The sequence below is a fragment of the Lampetra fluviatilis genome, chromosome 2, assembly GCF_964198595.1.
Source record: "Lampetra fluviatilis chromosome 2, kcLamFluv1.1, whole genome shotgun sequence".
In the NCBI taxonomy this organism is placed as follows: Eukaryota; Metazoa; Chordata; class Hyperoartia; order Petromyzontiformes; family Petromyzontidae; genus Lampetra; species Lampetra fluviatilis.
The window spans coordinates 114,451-124,637 of record NC_136276.1 but is presented as its reverse complement, the minus strand read 5'-3'; the positions used below and the strand labels follow the sequence as shown (position 1 = coordinate 124,637).

Below are 10,187 nucleotides of genomic sequence, written 5' to 3'. Positions count from 1 at the left end.
GACACAATTAGTACACCTGCCAGCCATCTCATTTAGTCAATCCATGACACATTCAGTCTGTTCCGTGACCTCCTTCCTGCGGGCCTTCAACACTTTACGTGGCCTCAAAGTGCACCGAGCATGGCACACGGGCTGTGGTGGGTGACGTCACTGCCATGAAGTTGCCAACTGCGGCAGTTGTTGTCGTGTCTCTCTGTGCGCCTCAGTGTCTGAGTGTGTGTCTGTGTCTCCGTATCCCTGCGTTTATTTTTGCATCTCCCTGCCTGTGTCTCTGCATGTATTTGTGTCTGTGTGTGTTTCCATGTCTCCGTGTCTGTGTGTGTTTCCATGTCTCCGTGTCTGTGTGTATCTGTGAGTTAGTGTATCATGGGGAGTCATAGTGCAGCGGTTAGCCCGCTGCGATACGGACTTGGCGACCCGAGTTCGATTCCCGCTCACGGCCAACACCAGTGACAATTATGTGACCGGTCATGGGGCTCCCCTAGGTCTACTCAGCCTTAAATGAGTACCTGGTGTGTAAACATCGCCACTGGAGAGACAAAGGCGGCCGGGCGTGATGTTGACCACCCACCCCCTCGTGTGTCGTGCCGGCCTTCATTGGTGCTCGCTAACTGCACTTGCTCCAACGGGATATTCAGGCTATACGGGGCATCTGTCTTTTTTGTCTTTGTATTCGTGTCTGCGTGTGTCTCTGTGTGTGTTTGTGTATCCGTATTTCTGTGTTCATTGCGTGTAGCATTGTGTATGTTTACCCAACTTCACATCGGCGACAGAGGGCATTGAGAAGGTCGGGGGAGGGGGCTGACGGCTGTCTGCTGCCAGACTCCGGCGCTCTGCCGTGGCTCAGCGGTCGCGATGGTTTAGCGAGCTTCTTGTGCGTGGCATTTGCATGGCTCACACTCCCTCAAGTCGAGTAGAACTTAAAGCCATGCTGTTCGCCTCTAAGGCCTCAACGAGGGCGAGCTCCACTATATTAAATAACCCATTCTATCTTATGCACTTCTATATAAACCTCGATCTCGGTTACGTTCTTGGGGTGATCGGCTGATTACTGTGGTGACCCTCTGGTTACGGAACACCCTACATGTGGAGATCAGGCTCTCAGACAGTGTTGGTATCTTTAAGTTCCATATAAGTAACCTATCCACTTAAAAATCGCGTTCCTAATGAGAATGATTCCTCTTTGGCTCTTATTTCACCAACCGGATATCTCTTTCATGTTTCTTCTTTTAATTCATGACGCCATCAGAATTTTGTGAAAAGCGCCTTTGAAGTGGAATTTATTTATTTTATTGAGCCCAACTGTACAGCTTTTTTAAAATTACGTATTCTATAATTTCACAGGATCGAGAGGTGACAACGGCTTGGGTTTTTCCAACAGACTATAGATCATGGCTTATGATGGTGAGCGTACAGGTCCGAGTGACACGTTCAGGTTGAGTGATGTTATTGTTTTTATGTTGATTGCGTGAATATTATCTCAGCCACCAGGTGGCTCAGGGACAGAGCGAACGGCTCTGTCGGAAGGATGCGAGTTCAAACATTGGCTGTTACTGAGATTAAAGGAGTCAACGCGAGGCTGCACCCACATCTGGCGGACCCACCTCGGACACCCCCCTCCGCAACTACCCCGGCCACCGCCGGTCCCACCTCGGTCTTCCACCGAACCCCCCCTGGACCCAACCCTACCCTGGACCCTCCCAGGACCGCCCCAGACCCATCCTGAATCCCCCTAGACCCAATCCAGATTCACCCCATACCCATCCCGGACCCCACCTGGACCCAACACAGGTCCCCTTAACTCATTTCGGACCCCCCCACCACGACTCACCCTTAACTCTACCTGGACTGCCACCCCGGACTCCCACGATCCACCCTTGAGCCCACCTGGACCTCGGACCCACTGCAGACACTATCCCATACCTCTAACCCTAACTTTATTTAATACGTGGTTAGTTGTTGCCATCTGGTGGACATATGCAGTACTACACGTTTTTCAATACGTGGTTACGCCTGCCATCTGGTGGGCATGTACAGTAACTACAAGTTGTTCAGGACGCGGTTACCTCTGCCATGTGGTGGATATCTTGCACTCTAGCCCAGCACATGGCGCCAGCAACGTTGCCGTTGTCAGGGCTGATCCGCACATTGCCCACAGCGTTAATCGCTGACGCTGCGGCGTTCCGGAGTTCGCCTGAAGCACGGTTCGCCGCATTGAACCCGCGAAGACATCGCACGGTGTCACTGGAGACCTCTGACAGCTGCTCACCTGACGACAAGATGGCAAAGTGCTGCCTGGGAGGCTATAGGTGGTGAAGAGAAGCCCTTCCTGTGAGTGCTGGCGCGTTTGTTGTCTCTGCAGATTTCCCAAATGTGGAGTTGGCCGAGTCTCCAGGTATGGGGGGCCAGTCGGAGGGAGGCCCAAGGGGGACATCCCTCCAATTTGCCACCAGCTGCCGTCCCCCGCCCGCAGGGCTCACGGCTCCTGTGCGCTCAGGAGAAGGGATGGATGTTTCCCAAGGCAGGAGATGACCTCGGGGTCATCTTTAACTCCTCCCTCTCCAACCACATCTCTACTACTACCCGCACTTGCCACTTTCACATATTCGATATTCGCAAAATCCGTCCCCTCATATAACGTTTTACCGTAGTTTGTTTTTGTATCTCTATTTACTTGCTGACCGCCCATACTGGACATCCATGAAAATGTGTTTCATAGCACATCGAATTCCTACAGTCTGAATAAAGACTGTGATTCTATCTGCTGCTAACCCCCTGGTTCACTCCCTTGTTTTCACTCACCTTCACTATTGCAATTTTATTCTCGGCCTTCCTGCCTACGCATTCACTCCTCTCCAACAGATACAAAATGTCTCATCCCGTATCAATGTTAACCTTCCCCACAATTCCCACACTTCTGCTCTACTTTCCCAACTCCACTGGCTCCCTGTCTACTATATTTCTCACTCTCGTCTATAATTACCTCCATGGTCTTGCCCCCCACCTAATCGTGGCTCTCCCATGGTTTACTGCGTCGCATCTCGCCCTTCACGCTCCCAATCTCCAGCTCCTTCCCTGTGCCTTCCTCGCCCTGCGCCCACTCTCGCTCTCGTTCTCGTTCCTTTTCCCTTCTTGCTCCCCTTCACTGAAACCAACTCCCATTGCACATAAACCAATCATCTTCACTAACCTGCGTCCGTTCCTCCCTTAAAACCCATCTCTCCTCCCTTGCCCATCATACTGCTACTCCCTGCCTCCCAGCTACAACCAGGCCTACCCCAAACCCTCCTTAAGCCATCCCACCTGCAGGAGTGGCGAGCGCGAGCGGGGGCCTGGCAGGAGCCTCCGTCGCGCTAGCAAGGCCACGGGCCACGACAGCTCACCGGTTTACCAACCCTGCTTTGTGCAAGCTTTGCGTGGCATAACAGCGACACATCTTTCATTACTCCAGGACAACTTCATGTGTTGAGGACACCCTACCTGTTGCTATGCAGGTGTGTCAGGAGGTTTGACAAATCTGGGAGACATTACCTGTGCCCCTTGTGGGAGCAAGTGATTTCAGAAGCACTTCCACGATGCCATCTCCTGGGGACTTTCTAACTCAGGCTGGTGCGCTGTTTATCAGCTGAAAGCGCGTTACAACAACACAAATCTTCGTTGACAATACGTTTAAAGCACCAATGGATTATACAGCGATGCTCGCTGCAGCCCTCACCCGGTCCTGCGAGATTGCAGCACACTAACCCCCCCACCTTCTAGGCCGATAGCCGGGCCAGCCAGGGAGCACCCCCCCAACCCCATTAGAGCCCCAGCACAGAACGAGATGCTTCCATAAGCCGGTGGCCTTTCCCACTGTGGCTTGCTGCTACACGTAGAAGCTAATTTGGGTTCTGCCACTCCCATCAGCCCTAAGCACACGGTATACAGGACAAGCCGTGGCACAAGCAGTGTTCATAAACCGAGTGATGCATACAACTGGGTACACAACACTCCACAATGCAATTATGAATTCTCAAATTGGAACATCTACGAGACCCAAGGAGCAAATACTGCCCATTATACCATGCAGTGCGCAGTAGGGCACATGCAATACCACGAGCACTCCAATGAAGCTGTGCAAGACAATTCCTCTACAAAGCGTAATCCAATTCATTACGCGAGTTATTTATGTGATGGAGTACCTGACGACCTAATGGGGAGGTGTGGTATATAAGTCTATCATGGAGACGCCTTAATTAGCGGAGTAACAACAGATGTAGTGCTTCACCTGAAACTCGGCACCACAGTAACAAAACTCGCTTTACGCATTGTAACCATAATGATCTGTCAGATATTAATAATTAGGATTTTATTGAACCATAAGTATATTTACATTTTAACTCATGTCACCATTTTTATCATTTGACCTGGTCTAACAGTAAAGTCAAAAGGCAAACAATTATTATTCTGGGACTCCAAAGTTCACATATATACTCAAAATTACTTAAGATGTAAGCACCGAATTATATTTTTAAAATGTATCAAAGGCATTCCGAGGAGACTGCAAATTGACAATATTTCAAACCTTCACTGCAATTACGTAATTTACTCAAAGCTAATATCTGACTGAATGACGCCTACACTTAGCTGCATGCATTCTAATAATCAGAGAAGTATATGAATAAAGTGAACGTTTTGAAAGTTGTTTCTTACTTACACATTTACCCACACACATCCTAACCACTCCTACTCTGCATCACCGCACAGATCCACATCCAGTAACTGCAGGGATCGTCTCACACTCCCTCAATCTGAATTGTCCTCCTGCTTCATATGGCCTCCATCGACCCGGGGGTTGGGGCCTGGAGTCGAATCTTCAGATTTCACCTCCACTCCTGGCCACGTTTTAAAGTTGGAATTTTCTTCTGGTTCTTGTTCCATTGCAGCATTTCGACTCTCTTCTAACTGCAAAGCGTCGGTTCGCTCTCCATCAGAGCACAAACCCTCCTCCTGCTTCATGCTACCTCCATTTATATGGAGGTCTGGTCCTGGAATCAAATCTTCATATTCCACCTTCACTCCTGGCCACGTTGCAAAGCTGGTATTTACTTCTGGTTCTTTTTTCACAAGGGACAAGCTCCTTGCAGAACTTTCACATTTCAATTTCACCTTCCTCTCCTTGTGTATCTTCTGATGTTTGTTTCGGACCGATGACCGTACAAATGCTCTCCCACACACAGTGCATTTGAATGGCTTTTCACCTATGTGTGTTCTCTGGTGATTACATAGATGTGATGAACGTGCAAATGCCTTCCCACACACAGTGCACTTGAAGGCCCTCTCTCCTGTGTGTGTTATCTGGTGATTGTGAAGATGTGATGACCGTGCAAATGCCTTCCCACACAAAGTGCACTTCAATGGCTTCTCGCCCGAGTGTGTTTTCTGGTGTCTGCGAAGATCTTCTGACAATGTAAATGCTTTCCCACATTGGGTGCACTTGAAGGGCTTCTCACCAGTGTGTGTTCTCTGGTGTCTATGTAAATGCGACGATTGTGAAAATGCCTTCCCACACGCACTACACTTCAATAGCTTCTCCCCCGTGTGTGTTTTCTGGTGTCTGCGAAGATGTGATGACAATGTAAAAGCCTTCCCACACAAAGTGCAAATGAAGGGTTTTTCGCCAGTGTGTGTTTTCTCGTGCCTGCAAAGATGTTCTGACAATGTAAACGCCTTTCCACACACGGTGCACTTGAAGGGCTTCTCGCCCGTGTGTGTTTTCTCGTGTCTGCGAAGGTGTGCTGACAACGTAAACGCCTTCTCACACACAGTACACTTGAAGGGTTTCTCACCCGTGTGTGTTCTCTGGTGATGGTTCATGTGTCCAAAGTGATCCGTGCTGTAGGAACATTGGTCACATTGGTGCCTTTTAGTGTCAGGCTCTGCAAAGAGTCTCTGCTCCATGTGGTGGATTCTGCACGAGCCGTGACTAAGGAATTGGAGGCAGCAGACAGAAAACAGCAACATCCACACAACCTACATCAGCATAAAGGCACAGACGCACACGAGTATGCACACATATAAATCAACAGCCTACTTTCGGCACGAAGTGGTGGTGTCACCACGGCGCTTTGCGCCAGGCTAGGTGTACGTTGAGGCTACGTAAAGCGTTGAAGCTCTCGCTGGCAGGTCACGAGACGGACCCATGTGCCATGGGTTTCCTGAGATGACTGGTAGATGCACCACCTGTGCCCCAACTTGATTTGTTTAAGCCGCCTGGCGCTCCGCTCGTTATTGAGCGTCGCTCCTGTCATCCGCTGTTGTTGGAGGGCGGCTGCCTCTTAACGTCACGCTATCAGTCATTCACCCAACCACACACTTACCTACTCGCTCACCCAAATATCCACCTTATAGTCTTCAACAGACTGTTGGGTCAAGTGCTGTTCGCGAACATCTAGGACTGGCACGGTGCACGAGGGGATGGGTGTCCAACACTACGCACGGCCAAAAGTATCTCCCCAGTGCTGATGTTTACACACTGCACTAGGTACTCATTTAAGACTGAATCGACATAGGGGAGGCCCAAGACCGGTTCATATATTCGTCACCTATGTTGTCCGTGAGCGAGAGTGGAACTTGGGTGGCCGGGTTCGTAGCGCAGTGCGCTAACCACTGCACGACCGCTTCACCACCCACGCACTCACTGACCCACTCATTTTTCACTCAATCGCCCACTCACCCAACACATACTCACACACCTAACTTTTCACTCACCCAACAACACTCACCCAGTTATCCACCCATTCAAGACCTCGTTATTCATCAACAGTACACACCCACTCACTCAAGTGGATGAACCATGATGATGTTCAATGCAATGTATATATTTATATACACTTCGTATTTAAATCACGTCTACGTATATAGACTATACATTTTTAGACAGGTCCGTAATGCGCATTCAAATAATACATACTTAAATACATAAAGTTTGTATGCATGTTAATTTGTGCTATACCAAATTAGACTTAGATTCTAATCTACTTATGAACACTACGCATTAAACCAAGTACACCTATTCACACTATCAATAATAGTTGCCTATACTAGTGCGTACTACGAAGTCTGATAGCGTTCTCATCAGCGCTCGGACGCGTGGGAGAATCTGGGACCGATCCCCTCGGCCCCTCGGCCCCCCGAGCGCGGGGCGAGGCGCGGGGCAAGGCGCGGGGCGAGCGCGGGGCAAGGCGCGGGGCAAGGCGCGGGGCAGGCGCGGGGCAAGGCGCCACGACCCCGCGGACATCGCGCCCAAGGCGGGGAGCCTCGCCGGCTAAACGCGATGAAGACTTGACTCGGCAACACTCACATTGCAGAGCACAGGCGGGAATCGATTCTGGTGGCGGGAATCGATTCTGGTGGCGGAGAATCAAACGCGAATCACGGATCGATCCTTCTACCATTGAGTCTGAAGTTACCTGTGGATCGATTCAGTGAACGAACTTGCGAGACTCATTTTGCGACAGCAGGAACAGCAGCGACGGCGCACCACGTGGGGCGCACCACGTGGGGCACCCCCCCCCCGTCACCGATGGGGGGGCGGGAGGCGACGCCTCTGAGCCGCACACAAATCAAAGATGACCGCCTTTTTATTTTAACAAAGCCTTAATTTCGTGTAGCTTTTCAGCAGAGAGGATTAGGGTGATTATATGCTTGTGATCTATTTTATTAATGTAAAACGCTAGTAATTATCAAATGAAAATTCTAAATCCATGTTTGCCAAACACCTTTAATTTTCAAATAAGTACCGATCTAGAACCATATGATTGTGTTTATACTCATGAATACACCCGCTTGATCTGCAGATAATCCAGCTCATCCTGGCATACACAGCTGCATAGGGCTGTGAATGAGGCCCACGCAATAACATCTCCAGCTTCCAGGAACATTAGGCGCGATGCTGGTCTAGCCATTTTCATCCGCACTGTAGGAACTTGGTGGTGACGTCAGCGCTTCTTTGTTTGCAGTGGCGGCTCGTGACATGTCCATTAGATGGGGCTGTTGTGAGTGACCTCTGAAAATATGATGTTTAATATTCTTTGGGTCTTTCGGTAAAGTCACGTAAGTTATTTCAACCTATCTACGTGACTTTACCGAAAGACCCAAATAATAATTACTTCAGTCACGAAAGCTTTAAGTCAAGATTGATGGTGTTTTAATGAAGAAAAATCTCGTCATGTTATTGGCCTTCCCGTGAAAGTGATACATCTGTCTTAACTGCCATCGGTATGCATTTATAAACAATGCGAAACAAAACAAATCACTCAAATGCTGTCCCCATGACCCACAAGTCCACACTAAACAACCCATTTGACTCTGCCAAGAGCCGTGAGCTGATGTGCTTGCCCAGTGCAACCTCGCGTTGTGACATCGTCTCTCATCACAGCCACGGGCGCCTTTTTCACCGCCCTGAATGGCTACAATGCGAGGCTCATCGCAACGAATAAAGAAGGGAGATCTCTCACTCGGACGCCTTCACAGCCGCCCCGAAACCGCATCCACTGTGGTGTTGCAGCGGTTTTGAATATGAACAACTTAAAGTGTTATGTTCATTAAGTAATCAACGTTGAAATAATCATATTTTAATTGTTTTAAACACAATAACAAAATTACAGAAAAGTATTTTTATTATAAAAATAATTTCTCATCTCCAGCTGCTTGGTGGGGCGGCGCCCCAACAACGCCCCTAGTGGACGAACCCCGCCTGTTTGTTCGTCTTGTTGACAAAGCTAACATCATGGGACCTCCTTTGCCAGTACCAAAATGCAGTAGAACCTCTGGTCACGAACGCTTCTGACCACGACCAAATCGGGTTCCGACTAAAAAATTCACAAAATTTTTGAATCTGTATAGGAATAGGGTTTCCCCTTTTTCCTGGCAACAAAACAGGTGTTAAGATGTTAAAACACCAAACTGAAATTTTAAGTTAAGAGGAATGGCCATTTTGAGAGGTTGAAATTAATAAGTGAAGGTCGATGATGTACCCTTTCACCACCTTTGACCTCAGCACTATAATGTATGGGCACAGCTGGGTTCGTGTCTTTTCCCGACACATAACCCGATCGTGCGTCCTGTGCGAGCTGACTGCCTGATGACGTCTCCCGCATCCCACTGCGTCGAGCCAGGTTCGTGCGCGCTGACGTCACGCGTCGCCCACCCCCTCCCCGGCCGTGGGCAGCTGTCGCCGTCCAGTCCGAGACAAAGGGCTGGGGGGGGGGCTGGGGGGCTGGGTGGAGGGAGGGAGGGAGACACGGCCACGTACAAAGGACGAGCTGGTTTACTACTAAACTACTGTTTGACCCTCACCCTGAACGCCGATCACAACCCTGACTCTCAAGTTCTGCTGCACTGCTATAAATAACCACGAGGACCCAGCGAAGAGAACGAAGCGGGAACCCCAGGGGACTCCAGGGCTGGCGGGAAGGTGCTGCCCCTTCTGTGTGTGCAAGACGTCACTTGAAGGGATTTCATGAATAGCTGCGATATCCACTTTCGTGAGCCGTTCTCTAACACGAAGGGATGAGCTGCTCTGCGAGGTTTGTATTGTCACCTTACAACTTGACGCCAATAGAGGTGCAGTGGAAAGTGCAGTCATGTAATTTCTTACTCATGGAAGGGCCTTTACTCCAACTCTAGAGGGTCCTTGGCCTACTCTTCCATGCTGACCAGACGTGTTGGAAGAGGTAGGTGTACCCACACTTTATCCCACCACACGCAACCCTGCCGATCGATTAACTTCCGATTTCTACTGTGGGGTGGACAGGCGGGTGGTGGAGGGATTCAGTAACCTGCACCATTGATTGATGGAGCTGAGCGTAATGTGGCCGATGGGATGTGTAAATAAATAATTTTATGGACAGACCAATTTAAGAAGCGGGCGTGTTGCCTGCCAATGTATTACGTTCCTTATATTCTCCACAACGACGATAATGATGATTGTGTTGCCATCATCCGCCCTGGGGCAATCGACTTCTCAGTGAAAGCTTCCCGAAGCCACCGCCACCTCTCAAGATTCTGCGATGGAACAATCCCGTGGCTGATTTTATATATACACATCACATGCAAGCAGACCAATGACAAAGCAACATCGGATAATATAATCAATATTGCTCTCACCCCAAGAGCCCGTGCGCCGCCACAATTATTAATATAAT

At 49.4% G+C, this 10,187-nt stretch overlaps 1 protein-coding gene across 1 annotated transcript; it reads right to left on the bottom strand.

Moving 5' to 3' along the window:
• Positions 1–4,358: 4,358 nt before the first annotated feature.
• On the bottom strand, positions 4,359–5,879 carry LOC144937499 (uncharacterized). The gene has a single exon (XM_078864747.1). The coding sequence runs from the start codon at positions 5,854–5,856 to the stop codon at positions 4,786–4,788; it is 1,071 nt and encodes a 356-aa protein (XP_078720873.1). The 5' UTR covers positions 5,857–5,879; the 3' UTR covers positions 4,359–4,785.
• Positions 5,880–10,187: the final 4,308 nt, after the last annotated feature.

Coding starts and splice junctions, on each gene's coding strand:
- LOC144937499 (XM_078864747.1), bottom strand. CDS start 5,856: ATGAACCATCACCAGAGAACACACACGGGTGAGAAACCCTTCAAGTGT.